Source organism: Oreochromis aureus, linkage group 12, assembly GCF_013358895.1.
Source record: "Oreochromis aureus strain Israel breed Guangdong linkage group 12, ZZ_aureus, whole genome shotgun sequence".
NCBI classification, from domain to species: domain Eukaryota; kingdom Metazoa; phylum Chordata; class Actinopteri; order Cichliformes; family Cichlidae; genus Oreochromis; species Oreochromis aureus.
This window is the reverse complement of record NC_052953.1, coordinates 11,365,326-11,387,144: the sequence shown is the minus strand read 5'-3', so window position 1 is coordinate 11,387,144 and position 21,819 is coordinate 11,365,326. Positions and strand designations below refer to the sequence as shown.

At 39.5% G+C, this 21,819-nt stretch overlaps 1 protein-coding gene across 3 annotated transcripts; it reads right to left on the bottom strand.

Annotated features, from left to right (window-relative positions):
• Positions 1 to 14,693: 14,693 nt before the first annotated feature.
• LOC116312283 (granzyme K-like) lies at positions 14,694 to 21,538 on the bottom strand. 3 transcript variants are annotated; one of them, XM_031729659.2, is made up of 5 exons: positions 21,462 to 21,538; positions 19,889 to 20,030; positions 18,901 to 19,039; positions 15,616 to 15,885; positions 14,694 to 15,499 (listed from the first exon to the last, which is right to left on the bottom strand). In XM_031729659.2, exons 1-5 carry the CDS (start codon positions 21,523 to 21,525, stop codon positions 15,335 to 15,337), a joined length of 780 nt encoding a protein of 259 aa, XP_031585519.1. In that variant the 5' UTR covers positions 21,526 to 21,538; the 3' UTR covers positions 14,694 to 15,334. The 3 variants fall into 3 exon arrangements, with proteins under 3 accessions (XP_031585519.1, XP_039476965.1, XP_039476966.1); XM_039621031.1 differs by lacking the exon at positions 21,462 to 21,538 and adding an exon at positions 20,101 to 20,122; XM_039621032.1 differs by having other exon boundaries at positions 15,456 to 15,499; positions 15,601 to 15,885.
• Between the last annotated feature and the right edge of the window lie 281 nt (positions 21,539 to 21,819).

Below are 21,819 nucleotides of genomic sequence, written 5' to 3'. Positions count from 1 at the left end.
AAGATCTCGCCTTTACCAACTCCCATCCTTTAGTTTTGGATCCAACACATCCAGTCACCCACTTGCTCATCCAGGATGTCGACAGTCGCCTGTGTCATCCAGGGCCAGAGAGGGTCTTCGCGGAGATTCGGCGCACTCATTGGATCCTGAGAGGCCGGGAAGCAGTTAGGCATTTTCAAAGGACCTGTCTTGAATGCCGCAGATGGAGAGCCCGCCCAACTGTTCCCAAGATGGCTGACCTGCCAGTTGCGCGCCTCCGCCTTTACAAACCTGCCTTTTATTCGACAGGCGTGGACTGTTTTGGACCCTTTGAGGTCAAAATTGGGCACCGTGTGGAGAAGAGGTGGGGCATCATCTTTAAGTGCCTTACTATCAGAGCGGTCCACCTTGATGTCCTAACCTCCATCGATACAGATGCCTTCCTAATGGCACTTCGACGGTTCATTGCCAGGAGAGGAACCCCAGCTGAGCTGTACTCAGACCAGGGGACCAACTTCCGTGGGGGAGAAAGGGAACTCCAAGCAGCTTTTGCAGCCATGACCACTGACCTGCAGAAGCTCCTGGCTCCTCAGAAGATCATCTTCCACTTCAATCCACCAGCGGCTCCTTATTTCGGGGGAGTGTGGGAGCGGGAGATTAGATCTGTCAAGACGGCACTCTACACTACAGTAGGATCCCAACCCCTTCAAGAAGAGGTCCTCCGCACGGTCCTTGTGGAGGTGGAAGGCATCTTGAACTCCAAACCACTAGGTTATGTCCCATCTGACATCAGTGATCCTGATCCAGTGACCCCCAACTGCTTTCTGATGGGGCGGCCTGACGGAGCACTTCCTCAAGTGGCTTACCCTAAAGAAGAGCTCCTGAGTCGCCAGAGGTGGAAGCACTCCCTGGTGCTGGCTGACCACTTCTCGTCTCGATTCATCCGACTGTACCTTCTGAGCCTGCAGCTTCGGCCCGAAATGGCAGTCATCCCCCGCGGACGTCACAGAAGGTTCGGTGGTGATGATCGTAGATCCTCAGCTGCCTCGCGCTTCCTGGCTCGTGGGTCGCATCTCCAAGGTCCACCCCAGTCCCAACGGGCACATCAGGTCTGCTGATGTCAAGGTGAAAGACAGGACCTTCACCCGACCTGTGGCGAGGCTGGTGTTACTGCCTGCCCTCCCGGACGAAGGCAAAGGACAATCACTGTGACTTTGTTAGAAGTTGCCTTTTGTTGTGTATACTGTGGGTACTTCATACATTTGGGGGCGGCTGTACAAAAGGCCCCGTAGTTACGGTTTTATTCTGTTCAGTTGTTCACCTGTAGTTTCTTAGAGTGGCCAGTAGAGGTCACCCCACCGCTTTGTATGAGAGAGGATTTGGGCAGGGAGATACGTGGGTGAGATATATGAGCGTTTCCGCTCCCGATTACCGGCGGAGAAGTGGTCATTTCATGAGAAGTGTGCGTTACTGAGCAACGTAAGTCTGTGATGTGTGAGGATGTGGGGATAAGATGCGTTTGTGACTCTAATCGAAGTTAGAGGGGAAACTACTATGCTTTTGTCTATGTCGCTAGCGAGTGCTAAGCGAAGCTAAGCTAAGCTAGGCTAGCTCTCCTGCCGTGTGATTGGGGATAACTGTGTGCTGGGTTAGCTCAGTGGGTTTATATGTGAGATGTGGGTAATAGATGGCTTATGGTAGCAAAGGGGATGTTAGTTTATTTCCCACCTGTGTTTCTGTTGATGGACTCTGAGTTACTATTGTGAACATTTCAGTGATGTACTATTTTCTTTCTGTTCATTTCAGAGACCACACACACACACACGCTCATATCCACACCGATGCACCCCCCACACTCCTACCTGCGCACCTAAACTTGCATGTAACACCTGCTCCTCTGACAAGCCTGTTACTTCTGACCGTGTGAAGGCAATACAAGCGTCTAAACCATCCTCGGTGTCCTCATTGTCTCCTTCCTGAATATCCATCCGGGCCTAGAGTAGTGTTCTGGCCAACACTCCGGGGAGTGGTGGCTGCAAACCCGAATCAACACCTTACAGTCCTCCCATTCCGGGTTATCTACCCAACAGTTGCGCTGCCCAGGTTGCCTAGCAACCATGATACTAACAGCTGGAAACGTTTCATACAGCTTTGTTTGACAGAAGGAGAACATATTTTGTTCATTTGTTTCTACATCAGCTCTGTGTGATTTGATAAGTATCTGAGGCTGAGACAACAGGACTGTAAAACATGCTTGTTGGGCTTCATTTCTGTACTGAACAGTCATTTTAAGCTAGTAAATAACAATTAGCTAATGTTGTTCATGAGACCAAAGTAATCTCACTTTGGTAATGTAAATATAATATGGCCAATATAATAGTTATTATATTAATCATTATTAGTTATTACAGCAGTGAGTTTGAACTACGTGTCAAATACTGAGCTTCAGTAAAGATTCAAGTTACATTTATTTATATGTCCAATCACCTTAAATCTTCACTCAAAGACAATTATCTTTGACAGTGTATATATAGATGTATTATATATAAGAGACAAATATTGTTCTTTTAATATGTCGGCATTACTAAATTTGGCTCAATTCTTACATATATGTGTAAAAAGAAAATGTACGAGCTGTGATAACTGTTTCTGATAGAATGAAGAGTAGACTGATATATGAAATATTCCTTTATTGGGTGAGAAAATCATACCATGTCATAACTGCTTTAAGTCATACAGAATAGATATCAGAGCCTTAAACAGGCTGACTTCTGCTAAATGGGTCAAACTAGGCAGAAAGTATACAAACACATAACATCCTTATAGAATATGATGTAACACTATAGATCAACTTACCTCAGAAAATATAAAGCATATAAACAATTACAGCAATATGATGCAACAAACACAGCAGTACTACTAATCCAAAATACTCAAGCTTCATAGAACTGAAACAAACATTTATTTTTAGCTCCATTCTGCTGCTGATACATACTTTAGGTTTCTGAATATTAAACTTGTTTCTGCCTTTCATAGTGTTTAACTTGAAGGCCCTGAGTACTTTCTCCCACACTGAAAACACTGGAATGATAAAATTATTTGAACATTACCTAATAAGACTGATTCAGGACAGACAATTAGTTATGTTAAACTTTTCTAGTAGTCCTTCACAAACAGGGAACAGTCTGTCTATTCTCTCCATCTGTCAGCTGCTGCTGGCTCTTCCTCCTCCTCTTCCTCACACATTGCTGAGTTTGTCCTGGTGGATCATCAGGGGTGCAAAGCCTCACAGATGATGTGCAGCAGTGGGTCCCTCAGTCTGTCCTCACTCTGGACACTCGCAGTTGTCACACATGGAAATCAAATGTGTGATAAGCTGCAGGATTCAAACACAAGTGTAACTTATAAATACATGTTCATACTTTTATTCCACAATCAGAGAGAAAGAAACAGAGAGAGAGTGCAGGACAGACAGACAGGTGACAGTCTCAGGTGTACACACTGCTACAAAACAGCACAAGAGAAGGAGGATTTAGTGTTTGTGTTATTACGAGTGCTAAACAAGAAGAGTTCCCAGATGGTACAGTGGACACATGTGTGACTCCTGTGATTAAAGCATCTTTCTTTCAGCTTAACGAGTGAACCGTCAGCTCATTCAAACACACGTTAAAGTCCGTTTGGCTCGACACCACCGAACAGAGGCAGCAATATAACATAGCTAACATTAACAGTGCAGTGAATCCTGCTTGTGCCGTGATTGTCACGGTTCTGGGTCCGTTGGACCCAGTATTTTGAGTTTATTATGTTTTGGTTTATATTTGAATGATGGATTGTTTTCTTGTTCTCTTGTTGTGCTGGTGTTGATGATTATAATGATGTCTAGTATTAAGAGTTTCATGTTTCGGTTTATCATTGTTTTTAGGAATTGTGGTCTCACATATTGTTTGAGTTCCATGTGTTATTTTCTGTTTCTCAGTGTCAAGTCTGCGTGCTTGTTTAGTAATTCATGTTTCCTGTTTTATTGTGAAAGTCTTTGTCTTATGTTAGTGTGTGCAGCTTGGTTCCCCCGTCTCGTTAGCCCTGATCCTTCCCAGCTGTGTCTCCCTTCTGTTGCCCATTCCCTAGTTACCTCAGTATGTATTTAAGCCCTGTGTTTTTCCCTGCCAGTTGCTGCATCCTCCACGTTTGTTGTGTGTGTATTCTTTGTCGTCTACCATCAGCATCTCTAGTCTAGTTAGTTTAAGTTGTTGTTTATGTATTGCCAAGCGTGACTCACCAGCAAATAAAGCTGCCGTTTAAGTTCATGTTTTGTCTCCGAGTCCTGCACGTGGGTCCAGCCACTGACAGCCACACAACTCATCATAACAGAGATATTCAGGACTGCAAACCGAGCAGCATTCACTGACTTTCAGCTTGTTGTGTTTGTGGATATATGACTGACTTTAATTATCTACAAAATCATCACATTCTCTGTAAGATAAAGGTCAACTATTGAACGGCATATAAAGTAAAGGCTTTAAAACAAAGTAAACGCTGAAAGTACAAACATCACTAATGTCACATAACGTTGCCGACATGTGGCCAACAGTAATGTTTTAATGTTCTTCATTATTAAACATTTACACATATATAAGTGACATAATATTCAGTACTTACTTTTGAAAGTTTACTCTTTGGCCGCTCCGCTTCCACTGTTTTTTTTCGGCAAAATTATCCACACCCACCGCCGCGCTATGAAGTCTGGGATATGTTGGGCCATGAAGTCTACACCGTCACATCCTTAAAATTCAGGGAAATGAAGGACGCATTTGAGGGCCGCATTTTGAGCAGCCTTTGAATTGGGACAGCCTTCGTCACGTCGCTGTGACGTAATCGGCCTTAAAGTGCGGCCTTTAAGGCTGCAGACCCTGAATTGGGATACAGCCCATATCAGCATGCATTAGTTCCCATGAGCCTATTTTGTTGACTCATGGTTAGATCAAATAATTTGATCGGAAGATAAAAAGCTCTGCACCACTTTTGGTTTCAGTAATTAAGAAAAAAAAGAGAAGACGATAAGAATAAGTGTTCTGCCTGTTACAATGTTCAATATCATATTGGTCAGACGTGTCTGGTCCAAGAGTATCAAATAAATGGAGGAGAAGTGTACCGGTATTCATTTTCAGTTAGAAAGGTGATGTGTAGAGCTGTAGTAACTACCAAAGGAGAAAGTTGATGAGTCATAAATTGAAGCTATGGAAAATAGTTGATGAAGCGGGATGAAGAACAGAGACGATGATTAGTGAGGAGCAGTATGGCCTAGGAAAGAGCATTTCCTGGCATGAAACCAGGATATCCTATACTAGTTGATCAAGTAGTACAGGGAAGGTCAGAAGGAACTGTACTGTATTGTGTGTCTAGAGAAAGGAATTGATAGAGCTGTAAAAAAGAAACTACAGTACTGGGTGTGGAACCCAGGAGTGGCAGAGAGGTTTGTGAAGGTGGTGCAGGACATCTATGAGACAGTGCTGAGCTGTGCAGTAGGAGTGACAGATGGGTTCAAGGTGAGGGAGGGGTTACATCAGGGATCAGCTCTGAGCCCCTTCTTGTTTGCAGTTGTGATGGACAGGCTGATGGATGAGGTCAGTCTGGAGTCTTTGTGGACTATGATGGGAGGAGCTGCAGCTTAGGCTTGTCTCTTTCTTTTGGCACTCGGTCTGGTGTCCAGCTCATGTTACATCTTCTGCAGTGGTCTTATCCCTGCTAAGAAGAGCAAAATGACAACTCCTTCCTATCAACTCACACACACACCTATACACACGGCCTCCAGTAGTTTTCCAGAGCAATCTGACCCTGACTGCAGATGCACATGGATTCTTTTCCAGACCCTACACAATGCACAAATGTGTAAATTAAAGTTAAAAAAATAAATTCCAAGTCCATCATTTTACACCTTTTAATATGTAAATCCATATTTTACATGTAAGCCTCATGTCTGTCCTTCAGCATCCTTCACAGATGTGAGATTAGATGACACCTTCAATAAAACAATTATTGTCTTGTATTTCCCAATTTCATTAATCAGCCAGTCACTTAATGGGTCGTCTGTTCTGATTCATCGGAAACTGTATTATTAGAAATGAGAGTCCAGCACATAATGCCAAACACTGAACACACACCTCCCATCTCTGCCAAGTGCATGTCTAAGGCCTTCCCCCTCTATACCACCATCAGTGATGTGAAAACGAATTGTTCAAACAGGCCTGCAGTGGTATCTCAGCTTAAGCTGGCCAGTTGGATATCATAGTTGTACTTGGATTAGTGTGGATTCTGCTCCAGACCATACAAAATGCAAAAGTGTGTAAATTAAAGATAAAAAATAATTTCCACAGCCTTGGCTCAACTCTCTATATCTGCCCATTTTGGCTAAACCCAGGCTGTAGTCAGAGAAGGTTTCTCCACACATATTTTCAGAAGCCTGGTCTCCAGATGCCACCTCAGTAGTGAGTAAAATTGCCTTTTTCCATATGTGCTCACACTGAGCCATAAAAATTAAATCGCTTCCCTGAGTCCTAAGACTGAGTTTTGTTTTCTGAGCTGGACGATAAACATTCTATCAGTCAAGACATAATTAATGTGTTCCCTCCATGCATGTGAGTGTGTATGAATCCAGATCATCCTATTGTGAAGGAAAGTAGACAGTGTATGTAATAATCACTCTATATTAGTGACAGGTGGATGCAAAACTCACAATTACAAAGAATGAATATCCAAGAAGAGATAATATATACAGAACATGTCTTTAGTTGAACATTGTGACCATTACCATGTCATTATACATTCAGTCATTATACATTCTCAATAGTTGCTCTTTTCTGCTGTTCTTGCAAAGCAATAAAAAAAAAATCAATCAAAACATTTTCTCCTCTATTCCTCTGATACTCTTGCCCAAGACACATCTGACCAATATGAAGACTGAACATTCTGGCATAGACTGCAGTGACACACGTTGGTTGAAATGGCGTGCCGTTTTCTCCGTGTGAAAAGAAACCAGACCACAGAAAAAGCTATTTATCTACTGATTCCGATTAGAGTAAAAAAAAAACTGTAGTTGTGATATTACCCTAACTTTCCCAGGCAAAACATTTCTCCTTATCTTGTATTTTTTATTTTTGATGCATGTATGCACAGAAACCAAATGTTGTGCAGAGTTTTTTTAATGTTGACCTTAAATTATCTAACCATGAGTCAGCAAAACAGACTTATTGGAACTGATGCATGCCGATATAGTTGCAAAGCCTCTGGTCAAATTTAAACAAACGTAAACAATTTTATTTAGCTGCTGTGTGACGGAGGTTTTAGTAGGTATATGACAGACACTTTCAGATATACCTACATGTGTATCTGCTGTCACTGTATTATTTAGGAAAAAAGGTCTATTTTAGGATGAAATAACAAAGATCTGTGAGTACATCAGAAAGATGGGCACAACGGATCATGTGTGTAATGAATACTTCAGGCAGCAGAAACTTAAAGAAGAAGAGGAGCAAGAACAGGAACCATCATGGAAGCACAACCACTGCACGATTTGTACAGACAGATCCCAGGCCAAGCAAATAGATGATGTGGCTGATATTGAGAAATCCTTCCAATGGTGGGACAAAGCCAGTTCATGTCTCCCCATGTTTCCTCCTTTATTTTGAAAGGTCTGCTGTTTCCATGTTCAGTGTGTTTAGTTTTACTTTTTCCTGTGGTGTCATGATCATTTGTGTCAGCTGTGTCTCCCCAGGTTTTTCCACTTTTCCTCTGTCTCCTTCTGTTCTTTGTTGGGTCATCTGTTTGTCTTCATGTTGAGTCACTAAAAGCCACAGAGTTTTTGCTACTGCTCAGGTTCATGTCCATGCTCATGCTTAGACTTTTTCGAGTTTATGTTTTGCATGTTCCTGTTCAGTTTTAAGTTCTTGCCTCTCGTCATTGTTTTCATAGTTTGTTAGTTCTTTCCCAGTTTAGGTTTTAGTTTAGTTTCACCCTTGTTCCACCTTGCCTTGTTTTTTTTTGTTTTTGAACGTCAGCCTGTGTCTGCCGTATATCCCGTGTCTGCTTTTGGGCCCACTGAATAAACACCCCGGCTTTCCCCACCATGACAGGCTGTGCACATTTATCATTCACACTGTTTTCATATATTAAATTATTATTCACGGTATTTATACCATGAATAATAGTAATACTATATACCCTGATTAATAAACGTGGTCAGCCTATACATATGTGACCAGCAAATACATATAAAGGAACCTTTTCATCTTTTGACCAGTGGGCTTTGATCAGTGGTTGTTGATCAAGGGTCATGAGAATTTGCATAATTATGATGAAGGAACTGACCTTCCAACCCATTGTTCCTTCAGTGGGCTGGTTTCAGTCATTTTGCAAATGTACTGTTTATAAGATTGGGGAAACCTGCAGTCAGCTGAGACTGAAGAAGTCACTTGGATGAGTGACGAAACGTTTCTCCCACTGAAAAAGCTACGTCCAGATGAACAGAACCAACCTTTGGAGATTTTCATTTGATATTTGATGACTGAACCTCATTTACAGTGACACTGAGATATAGTGTGAAGGTTAACTACTTTTTGTAACAACAAAATTTAGAATGATTTAAAGTGGGGAGTAAATATTAGACTCTTCATATAGGAAGAGTGCAAAAAACCAATTGCCTTTAGTATTCTGTTTTGACATTACTTAAATTGCTTTTTACAGGAACCTGAAGTGGAGGAAGTTCAAAAGTAACAAAGAAGAAAGGATATTTAAATTCAAGCTCAATTACTCAAATTAAGAAATGAATAAACTTAACATGCTAAAGAATTTATCTGTGTTAAAAAATGTTCACAAGCATCACTTTACAATTAAAACAATACAATTTCACTGGTTTATTGGAGCACTGTCAGTTATATGCTACCAGGGGTCGGCAACCCTAGGCACGCGTGCCACCGTTGGCACGCGAAGGGTTAACTGATGGCACGCACGACCATAGCTGGACTGGCCATCGGGCATACCGGGCATTTGCTCAGTGGCCCGATGATTTTTTTTTTTTTTTTTTTTTTGGTGGTGGATTGGCCAGAAGCTGGTCGGTGTGTAAAAATAACTCAGTTGTTTGGTGTTGGCCATGGCGGAGCTTCCACAGATTCAGTAAAATTAACAAGTGGTGGAGGCCAGCAGGTGGATGAGGGAAGGGGAGGCAGGAGGAGGAGAGACCCGAGGCAGCCGCCGGTCGGAGTGTCAGGTGAACTAAACTTCAGGTAAGAAGTTATTACCTGCAGTCTATCTGGGTCAGATATAAAACAAGTTTAGGTGGAGTTTATTTTCGTTGTGCTGACTTTTTACAGTCAGTTACAATAACTCGTACTGCGTGCTAGCTAGCATGACGGAGTTTCTATACAGCTGGGCGGGTGCTATGATTTTATTGCTAGTGAACTTTATTTTATTCATAAGGTTAGTTAGTAGAGTTGCCAACCGTCCCGTACAAACGGAATCGTCCGGCATTCAGAGAAATTATTACGCGTTTCGTGTTGAGCTGAGAAGGAACACAGTTTGTCCCGTACTTCAGCTAGGATGGAAAAAGACACAAAGCTGGAGTTATTCTGTGTCTTTGCTGCACAGCTGCATCTTCTTCTCCTCTCATTCTCTCCCCTCTCTCTCCTGTTGCTACTTCAATCATAAAACTGATCAATGATCAGCTGATCAGCTTTTCTCTCTTGTTTGTTTATCACTCACTTTGCGCCAGAAAGAGGAAACTGCCGGATGTCGCACTAAACAACAGCAGCACGTTTAAGCTTGGTCAGCTGTTGTTAGAATTTATTTAATATTAATTTCTAGTATCAGCTGATGTTTGCTGGAGCCACAGCTGTAAAAGCTGCTGGTCATGATATCGGTTTGTATATCTGGTGAGAGGGAAACATGAAGATGAAACCAGGAGATGTCCTTACTGAATCATTACAGCTGAACAGGTGATGGAGAAACAGGTTTACCTTTTAGGTGACATGAATGAGTTGAAGGGAAGTTGTGAACTGTTTCTGAGAGACAAATAACACCAGGATCCTTTTCTATGTAGCTGACAGCTGGTAACTGTGCAGGGGCGGGTCTAGCAAAGTTTTGCCAGGGGGGCAGGTAGGGCATTAACAGGGAAAGGGGGGCACAAAGAAATACTTTCTTATTCTCATTTAAAATGTCTGGCTGTTATTAAATAATTATCTGAAGCTTACAACCAAAGTTTTTATCTGACGTAAAATGAATAGAAATCATACTTTTACCAACAAGACAGTGTACATCACTGTCACAACAGCGTTTGTTTTCATTCAAAGGCTTTATGGCTTTAATATCTGGGGGGCTGGTCTTTAGTCAAAATGCATCCATAGACTCGAGACACAATGCATTTTTGGGACTTTCAGGTGTATGGACCAATGTTTTATTTTCTGATCAAACCAGAAATCTTTAATGAGCAGCTAGATTTGTCGCGCATTAACTGGCTGAGTTAATGCCAGTTAATGCGACATCGAAGCAGCTGGAATCTACAGCTGTGCGTGTTCATGGAGCTTGCATTTTCACCTGCTGGACATCACTACCTGACAAGTTTAACTGTCTTCAGAACACTGCAGAGGCCTTATTGACAGTATTTGGCTCTACATATCTGTGTGAGCAGATTTTCTCTCACATGAGTGTCCTCAGGTAGCCGTCTGAACGTTGGACACTCGGAGACTTCACATTAACATGTGTGTCTCTGTATTAACAAACATGCCATATTGGCCCAGTTTATTTTTCTTATCATTGTTGTGAGGAGACCATAAATAGCATTTGTATTTTCTGTTGTACAGTTCATTTGCTGTTATGGAGTTCTTGTTATGAATAAAAAGTGTCTTTTTTTTTGTTTCAAAATAGCTGATAACTATTCGCTGATAGCTGCCAACATTTGCAAACAAATATAATTCTATAAAGTGGTTCTATATAATGTGTAACTGTTCATATAGAGCGTTATTAAATTTATTGCTAATGCAATCATATGGCACACTGACTTCTGAGGAAATTTTAAATGGCACTCGCCATCAGAAAGGTTGCCTACCCCTGCTGTAGAAGAAAAAAGTATTAGTGAAATTTCACTTATATAAAAGGTTAATAGGTCAGATTAACCTTTTTAAATAAAACAATTATCAAAATATCATAACTGCATAGTTACTTCAGTACATGTGTGTTATTATATACATTTGGTTTATGGCTATTATAGAGACTGCATGGAGTTTTCCTCCAGCTGAATTTAAACAATATTAATGTTGCAGTTATGAAAATTTCAGAGTGCAATTTCTCTTTCAGTGACAGTGATTACCACACATTTCTTGTTTGTAACATGATTATTCTGGTTTAAATAAACATTAAATCTTTCTCTTCTCATTTCTTGAATTATGACCAACATCAATATTTGCAGACAATGCACACAAATCTACATGTGTCTTACAGGCTTACAGGCCTGTCTATAAAAACAACAGACAGTATGTTTGATGCCAATTTGATTTCTATATTTCTATCTATGGTAAGAAAATAAAGAATTTGTGATATGTATATATAGAACCATATACTTCTTTGTGTGTGTGTGTAAGGTCTCATGTTCCTACTTGGTGCAGTGTGCAGCTGTCAGGACCCATTGTGGATGGATTAACGTCCCTCCACAGAAAGATTTTTTGCTTTCCACATAGGCCATGAAAGGCAACGAGTGTGGCTTGACTTCTTTCCCTTCAATAATTTCAGACCCATGACCTAGAAAAAAAGGAGATATCCGTCACATAAAGTCAGCAGACGATAAAGCTGAAAACAGATTCATGTAACAAACCTCTTTCACCAGCTGCTTTTCTAATGCTGAAAGATATCAATAATGTGACTATGCATTCTGCTTGTTTAAATGCATGAGAAAATGATTTACAAGTAAATTAAAGTTCAGTAGAAATCATTAATCACCTGGCTGAATGATCAAGAGGAGCATGCATGAAATTAAAACACTGAAATTACTCAGGCAGAACATTTTGCGTTTCGTCTATCATAGATGCTGTATGCACTGAAACCCACTGTGATGCTCACCATATAGAGAGCTGAAAGGATGTGGTCTGACAACTGAAATGAACAAGTCAGCAAAATGGGCTCCTAAACACTTCTAAGGTTGTGATCAAATATATCATTACCAACCTTACACCATTCACCATCACCACCGCCAACAACAATAAAAACAGCAACACACACATATACTTACCCACTTTTTGATCGTGAGAAATTTGACTTGGTGTAGTTCTCATGGATGAATACTTCATTGTGCTTGTATGATGGTTAAACTAAACTTAGATTATTGTAATTTTCATTCTGTGCTTTAAAGACTTCCATATTTCATGACATATTGTCATTCAAACTTATGGGACAACTGAGAGGAATGTGTAGGCTGGTCAGCAGGATACAGCTGAGACAATGTCTCAGCTGTACTTGGAGTAGAATCCAATTGCTTTGCATAATGATTAGTTGAATTTCTTTTAATGTTACTGGTCAAAAGCCATGTTTGGACAACGTGTAAAGCAAACTAAAAAGTAATCTGTTTGTTATATTTGTACTGTTTACTAATAGTTGATCTAAACTACAGTGGTTTACAAAAGTATTCGGCCCCCTTGAACTTTCCCACATTTTGTCACATTACAGCCACAAACATGAATCAATTTTATTGGAATTCCACGTGAAAGACCAATACAAAGTCGTGTACACATGAGAAGTGGAATGAAAATCATACATGATTCCAAACATTTTTTTTTACAAATAAATAACTGAAAAGTGGGGTGTGCGTAATTATTCAGCCCCCTGAGTCAATACTTTGTAGAACCACCTTTTGCTGCAATTACAGCTGCCAGTCTTTTAGGTTATGTCTCTACCAGCTTTGCACATCTAGAGACTGAAATCCTTGCCCATTCTTCTTTGCAAAAATCCGTTCCTCAGCAAACAGGTTAGCAGCTAGAGAAAGGCGTACTAATGATGCAACCCTGGGAATATAATGAGTATGAGGATCGAGGCCTGTTTTTTGTTTTGGTTTAACTAATGAAGTACATGTGTAAGTGTATGTGTCTATGTTTGTCTGGTGTAAGGAGTTTAGAACAGCAAGGAGGGAGCTGCAGTAGGCGGGATTTCTATTCTCAAATTCTGGTGTGTATTTGTTTTTGTTGTTGAGTTTTTCTTATATGGTAATATGAAGAAATGAAGAAGGATACTGTGGTGTCACAATATGATTCCAAGTCATGTCTGTCCAAAACAAGCCATTAATTCTTGCTTGTTATGAACAATTTTGGCTGATATTGCTGAAGTCCCGCCAACCTGCTGTCCACATCTTACGTTTATGAGGGGCAGCCACTCAGAAGACAGATGGTTTAAAGAATGGGAGATGAGCTAAACCAGCTTGTTTTAGTAGCTGCACATGACTAAATCACCGTGGACTGTCAGACATGCAAAGCTGCAAAGCAGTTCTGATTTTAAAGAATTGGCTAACTTTGACATAATTTTCACTTATTCAGCGTCCTTTTCAAGTTTCTTTCTTTACACAGAACATTCTTATGATGACTACCAGCCTTGAGTGGAGAAAACAAAGTCACTAAAAGTGTTTGATCACGTACTGAAAAAAAAATCAAGCAAAAAGAGAACAACAGTAGGGAAACCACAGCAACAACAAAGACAAGTAACAGTAAAAAATGAATATTGAATGTTACTACGCAGCACTCAAGACCAATACTCAAGGGGTGGCTGTAGCTCAGTTGGCAGAGCAGGTCAGTCAGGCCACTAACCAGAAGGGCGGTGGTTCGATCCCAGGCTGCTCCAGTCTGCATGCCAAATATCCTTGGGCAAGATACTAACCCCATGTTTCTCTCCGATGCATCCATTGGAGTGTGAATGTAGATGAATGTTAGATACTCAGCACTTAAGAGCTTAGAAAAAGTGCTTGTGTGATTGGGTGAATGAATTAGTTGTATAAAGCGCTTTGAGTGCTCAGACAGAGTAGAAAAGCGATATATAAGAACCAGTCCATTTACCAACAACACATCTTTTATCTGTACAACCAGGTTTTTAGGTGTGAACACAAATGTGCACACCTGTATGTGTGTGAGCGCCCTTGTATTCACAAGGTTTCTCCATGTAACTCTCTTATAGTAGATGTGGCGAGCTATAGCCCTGCCACCCAGGGCAACACATTCTCATCCCAACACGTAACATACCAATGCTATGTGGCAAATCCTCGTTATGTTCGGAGGCATGAGAGCCATTTGGAATGAATTTATACATGTAAATGTGTTTTACGTTCTGATCGCTTTGGAAAACAAAGCTATCATGTTATGGTTAAGGTTAAGGTAGGGCTGGAATGGACAGCTGGAGCGTGTGTTACCGACACGAGCGGCATTCTATTGGAGTCGATTGAGAATCCAGAGTGTCTCATACGGACGCAGAAGATTACTTTGCATCTGCTGGTTTGTTTCCTGAAAATACAATTACTAAAATGTTTCTTATCCATTAAAAGTTAATCAATTTGAATACTAAAAATAAAAGACTGTCAGTTTTGGATCACAAACATTTTTAAAGGTTTCAGAGGTAGTGTAAAAAGACAGAATTTTAAAAGAATTGCTGTACAAATAATGAAAGCGAGAAGGAAAGATCTGTTTTTTTTATTCATGCCATTAGCTTTATTAGAAAATAGATAATAGATAAAGGTATATAAAAATGTTGCCTGGGGGGTTTCAAGAACAAATCTTTGTTTAAAAAAAAAAAAATCTTTATCCAAATTTTTTTTCATCTTATCATGCTCAAAAAGCAAACAAACAAACAAAAAAAAAACTGTTTACTTGGTTTTATTGCAGTAGTAGCAGACATCTGCTGGAACAAGTAGCACTCATATTTCTGGCTACTTTATATTATTTGGAAAAAGATTAACAAAATTTTGTAGTTAACAGTAGTAAGTTTTATTTTTTCACAAGTAGGACAATAAAAGATGGGTAAAGGTCATTTTCCACTGCAAGAAGAAATTATTTTAGGAACTGTTCTTGTAGAAATTCTTTCAGAAATAACCACATCTATGTAGACTCTACAGTAACAGCAGCCAAAATGCAGTTTTGGAAAATCAAATAATCCACAAACCATCACAATGATTGCCCTAGAGAAAGGCTAAAAAGACGATTTGGATTTATGTTTCTGCAGTGGAAAGTACTAAGGGCTGATATCATATATGTGTAGTTTCTATGGTGAAAGCAGTGACAGATTAAGCGTAAAAGCATTCAAGATTTTTGTCTTGCTTAGCTCATATGTATTGATGCCTGTGGATTCATGGCATTTCATATGACTTCATTGTTTCTTTGATCCAGTTGAGTTGTTTGTTTGAGACAAATGCGTAGACTCCTGGTACGTTCTCTTTACTCTCACACTTCTTTCCAAAAGAAGTAACTCCAACCAGCACCCCATTGCACAACAGTGGCCCTCCTGAATCCCCCTGCAGCAAGAACAAATACATGGTAGTCATTCTTTGACTACTTGTGGATCTGAAAAAGCCAAAATGCCCGTTTAATTCAGAAAACTAATAAAAATACACACATTTTATATACTTACTCTACAGGCATCAGCCTTTTCTTTACCAGTCGAACCAGCACATATCATGTCACTGGTGATAACAGGGTGATGGTTGTAATAATCACGAGAATTGCATTTTTGTCTGTCGATCACAGTCACATTGGCAGACATGAGGACATCAGATGGTTGGTTGTTTTTGGTTAGTCCCCATCCAGCCACCATGCATTTGCTGCCAGCTGGAGGCTCCTTGACAGTGTTGCCCAACCGGAGACATTTCACTGTCTTGTTTAGCGTCACTGGTTCCTTAAGCTGAGCAACAATTAAATGGACATGTTACATACTGATAATGACTGTTTATATTTGACCTTTACAGAGCAGGTCATGATGTAAGTATTCATGCAGCACTGTGCTAAAGTCTTGAACCCCCACTCATGTATTTATACATTTTGTTTTGTAAATGGACAACAGGTGTGTTAAGTTATTGAAAAATCTAATTATATATACACAAAAATACATTAAAGAGAATAACTCTGCTTTTACCTTTTATCCTCCTAGTAATACCCAGCAATTAATATTTGTCCTCTATCAGGGAAATGAGTCTGAGACTGCACTGTCAACCACTGTTTATGCAATCTATATTTTATGCCAAAGCCGAGGTTAAGTGATACTTTTTTAAAATGTTTTTTATAGATATTATAATTCTGCTGCTTAAACTTACATTTTTTCTTCAATTTGAGAGCCTCAGCTTTGATTTAGTAGGATTTCAAAAATGCACAGTAGTTTTACCCCTTCCAAAACAAAACTTATTTATTGTCCTTTGTAGTGGACAGCAGGATTTACCTCACATTTTCAACCAATGTCAGGTAATCTCAGAGGACATATCAGCTTTTGAGGAGCCTGAGCAGGGACTCACAGCCCATAATAACAGGAGTTATTACCTAGGGCTGCCACGATTAGTCTAGTAGTCACAATTACGTCGACTATCAAAATTGTCGACGACCAATTTAATAGTCGACGCGTCGTTTGAAGCTATGTAAGATCCCAAAAGACGCAGGAATAAGTAGTAGGATTTAAGAGTGTAATAACGGACTGAAACAGAAGGTGGCAGCACTGCATGAAGAAGGATGACAGCTGCCGTTAAACCCCGAAGAAGAAGAAGCTGTGTCCCAGAATTCATAGCGTGGCCCTGCTCAGTTTCCAACAATGGCAGCAGCTAGTTAGTTTTACTCTTATTATTCTTTCTGGGTCACAAAATAAACGTTTAACATGTTTTCAGGCGAGAATATAGCTGTTTAAACTTCAAATATCTGCTCAGTTTATCAAGACATCACATATTTTCAAAAGCGCTCCGACGTTTTCGGAGACGTCTGTTACCCACCAGCTCGATAGCTAGCTGGGGTTCAAGGCTCACTAGAGTCGGTGAGAACACCGGACTCCCGACAAATCATTTTCAAACCCACCGCCGTCTTTTGCTACTCAGGTTAAACATGATATATAAGTCACTTAGATAACTTAAAAATGATATTGTTTGGCTTTTTTTTAGTATTTTATTTGTTCCTGAGTAAATCGGTTTGGCTGAGATTAAAGTTATAGTTTTTACACAGCTGAATAAACATCAAGCAGACAACTGATTATCAGAAGTGTGAGATGCTCGAGAATATACTCCGGTGTCCCGTTATATTTTAGATAGCAAGGAGCAGACGACTGAGTTTATTAAACTCCACCAGACAAACTACAAATGTCATTAAAATTTAAAAAACTATCATCTTGTCTTTATTTTTAGTTAGCACATACCTTAAACACTTAAAGTTGTAAGCTAATGATAGTTATATAAGAGCAGATGCATGCTGGTGCAATAAGCTGTACGTTTTACGTCCAATGGATGCATGATCTGATTAGTCGACTAATCGCAAAAATAATCGGTGACTAGTCAACTATCAAAATAATCGTTTGTGGCAGCCCTACTATTAACTGCAGGTCTCTGACATTTTAGACGATATCTAGAAGAGGAGATAAGAGCCTTTTGAACTGAATTTAATCAAACTGAATTTTGTTTCTTTTAAGTGTTCTTTATTTTCCGGCATCGCCTTTCAACAATTGTTTCACAAAACATAAGAACCTGGCAGTCAAAATCTCACCTGCTTTATACAGAATTCCATTTACATCTGAACCTCATTAACCTCTACCATTGAGAAAACAGGGTTGACTAAAGAACACAGTTTAGACAAAGAAACAGGAATAAAATCATTGTTTCACTTAACAAACTCATTCACCCAACTAAACGGTTTGAAAAGTCAATCTCTGCACAAAGTCCGACTCATGAGGTTAGTTTAAAGGAAATAAACAATTTTACACAGAAGAAACACCCCTTCATTTGGTTACACCCAATTGACATGACCAATGACATTATATCCTATAAAAAACAGGAAGTACTGGGGCTGCCGTTCCCATATACCTGTTTCACAGATAGGACATGCACAGAGGAACACACAATGGTAAGTATAAACAAATGAAAGATTCTAATCAACTAAGGACGAAGTGACATTTAGCTTTAAGAACATTTGCACAGATGTAATGAATGTAACCAGTGCTACCACAAACAGACCCGGGATAGTATGCAGAGGCAAGGTTACATGTGCTGTGTTTACATTAAAGCATTATGATCAACTATAAGATAACAGAACACAAAATAACAATGTATGCAAGTGACAAATGGTAAATGAATTCAGTCCTAGCCACTTTGTCACACACACACACACACACACACACACACACACACACACACACACACACACACACACACACACACACACACACACCAACTAAGAGTTTGAGTGGAAAATGAGTACTCTAAATCAAAATGCAACAAGTCTGCCATGGAAAGGCAATTCTCTTCACAGGCTTGTCTCCTGTGTGGTGGTTGATAAACCAAATTCCAGAACTTCAGAGCCCTAGCTCATTTAATACTTCTTATCACTAATGAACTCTGTCTGTCCTCATTTTGCTCCTTCTCAGGCTCCTCAAAAGCTGGTATGTCCTCGTTCTGAACTTTCACTTCTTGCTCTAATGTCTGGCCCTCCTCCACCTCATTCCCTGACAGTTCTAAGTATGACTTTGCTTCGTCATATCATTTTGTGATCTAACAAGACCTTATGTCTGTTTCAAGGGACAGAAGATAAATTAATAACAATAAAAAAGATACATGTTTAGATAATACTTCAATTATCTAAAAATAAAATCTATATATTAATTAAATTAATAAGTATTTTTTTCTGGGTTTATCTTTTACTTCACTTGGTATTTATCAGTAAATGATCAGCTTACCTTGAGCAACATGAGGTCATTGACCGTGGTTACCCAGGAAAAGTCAGGATGAGGAAATTGTTTCTCAACCTCTCTGACCTGCCAAGAATCAACTTCCACTTTCCTGAGGGAGTGTGCTCCCAGGATCACTATAGTCATACTGTAAACAATGACAGTTCATGTATATAAAATGGTAACATGGTGGTAAAATGGTCAGGAGTTTGTAAAACAATCATACAATAATCATAGTATCCCCATTATATGTGTAAAATTTTAACAGTGCTGTTATTGAGCCTTAAATGAATTTCAAGATACTTTCCCACAGCTGAATGAAAATTTCAACACTACAAAGTGTTTTAGATTATGAAATATATTGCATATTTCATGTGTATGTAGCTGTGATGTCTATTTTTTTTTAACTGAGTGCAATTTTGTCTCTCAGACAATGACTATTGCAAACAAAATACTCTGTGAAGATACAACATACAAGAAAATGGACAAAGTATAAATAAAAAATGAACAATAACTTATTTCCCAGTGCTGTAAATGTTGTTGTTTTTTTTATTTTCTCCATTCATTTTAGACAGTTATACATTAATAACTGCAATAAAATGTATTATATGTCACTTGAAAAGATTCTGGACAAAATAAACTGGCACATTTTAGTGTCTCCTTTCTTGTTCTATATCTAAAGCAAGGGTAGCAAAAATACCTTTAAAGAAGATTATATGTATTTATCTTATTTATATTTTATGTATTTTTATGAATATTTTGAAGGCTAGAATAGAAAAAATATATATATATATATTTTTTTTTTTGTCATTTCTTGGAGTGTAATCGACCTGTGGTTTCATTAATCTACCAAGCTGTCAGATCAAGTCATGTCTTACAGACCTTTTCCTTGTGATCTCTTTTTAAATCTCTTTATGTATTATCTTTCACACATTCAGTTAAACATAAATATTGCAATATTTTCATTTGAAAGTTTAAGAAAAGTAAGCGTTCCTACTCCGTGCAGTGGGCAGCTGTCAGGACCCATTGTGGATGGATTAATGTCCCGCCACATGTAAATCGTTCACTTTTCACATGAGCCAAGAAAGGCAGTGAGTGTGGCTCGACTTCTTTCCCTCCAATAATCTCCGAACCATGACCTAAAGTAAGAAAAAAAATATCCAGTCACATAACAAAATCAGCCCATGTTTAAATCAAATTTGCTTTCACCTCTCATCCAAGAAGCTTCTTCAGTTCTAAGGTCAAATGGTGGAGAGTCCCAGATTTAAGGCCTTAGGGAGTGTCCCACCCAACAGGGACAATGAACCCCCTAATGATCCTCTACCTAATCACACGAGCCAAGGTGCGAAAACGGGTGAGGGTCACAATCAGCCAAGGTTTCGGGTGAACTCATTGTGAATCCTAGCCCCACCCTATTATGTGATTTCCTGAAGTCAGATGGCCCAGGATGTGAGTGAGCGCCTTAACACCCACACACTCTGAAGAAGCTTCTCGGATGAGAGGTGAAATGTCTTCAAGCAACTTAAAGAAGTCCAGACGCTTTTTTCTTTCCAAGCTCCTTAGACTACGATGACCTGGATGACTGAGAACCTTCACAGACATAAAACACCGTGTGACAACTGCTTTATAATACATGTGTAATGCGTGTTTTACACGTCACATGTAATACATTTAATAGATGTAACACAGTAGTATATTACCGAGCCCTACAGGGGACATGGGAGAAAAAAAAAAAGATGAACTTTTGCGAGATCTCGCAAAACTTCAAACTGGCGGGTAACAGACGTCTTCGAAAATGTTGGAGCACTTTGGCAAATATGTGATGTCTTGATAAACCGAGCAGATATTTGAAGTTTACACACCTACATTCTTGCCTGAAAATATGTTACAAGTTTATTTTGTGACCCAGAAAGAGTAATAAGAGTAATATTAAAACTTATTTGCGCCCGCCATTGTTGGAAACTGGGCCGCACTATGAATTCTGGGATATGGTTGGCCATGAAGTATACACCCGACCCATCCTTCAAATTCAGGGAAAAGGAGGACGCATTTGTCGGCTGGATTCGGAGGAGTCTACGAATTTGGACAGCCTTCATCGCATCACTGTGACGTAATCGGCCTACAAATGCGGCCTCAGGAGGATGCAGCCCATGAATTTGGGACAGCCTTCGTCGCCTGGCTTGTCAGCTATCCCAGAATTCATAGCGCGGTGCAGCCAATTCCAGTTTCCAACAATGGTAGCAGCTACTTAGTTTTAATATTCTATTTCTGGGTCACAAAATAAACTTTTAAGATATTTTCAGGTTAGAATGTAGCCGTGTAAACTTCAAGACATCACATTTTTGCAAAATTGCTCCGATATTTTTGGAGACGTCTAACCACCAGTTCAAAGTTTTGTGAGTTCTCGCAAAAGTTCATCTTATTAATTTTTTTTCTCCCATGTCCCTTGCGTTGCTCTGTAGAATCTTTTTCAGACATCATTGATGTTTTGCATTCAAAATGTTTTCAAGATGGGGAAAAATATATTATTTTAAAAATACATGTAAAATAAAATAGAGGAAATTGCTTGCCTGGCTGGATGATGAAGAAACACATGCATGAGATGAAAACACTGAAATTCCTCAGGCAGGACATTTCTTCTTACCTCTTTGATCAGTTGTTGAATGTTGAAACTCATAGTGACGCTCAGTTTTATATGTTGAGCAGCAAGGATGTGGTTTGACCGCAGAATTAATGAGTCAGCAAAATTAATATATCCACACAGATGGTAAAATGGTTACTAATTTGTGGTCAAGTATATTTTTACATTCTGTCCCCACTGCAATTAATATCTCTCTGTAAATGAGGGACAGTCCTCACAGACTTTTTTGGAGTAAATTAATTAAACGTCTCTATTTTTATGACCCTACTCCCATTGTGGCACTGACA

Coding starts and splice junctions, on each gene's coding strand:
- LOC116312283 (XM_031729659.2), bottom strand. CDS start 21,525: ATGTCCTGCCTGAGGAATTTCAGTGTTTTCATCTCATGCATGTGTTTC. Junction 20,031..21,461: donor TTTCTTCATCATCCAGCCAG/GCAAGCAATTTC, acceptor TTCTTACTTTAG/GTCATGGTTCGGAGATTATT. Junction 19,040..19,888: donor ACAGCTGCCCACTGCACGGA/GTAGGAACGCTT, acceptor CATTGTTTACAG/TATGACTATAGTGATCCTGG.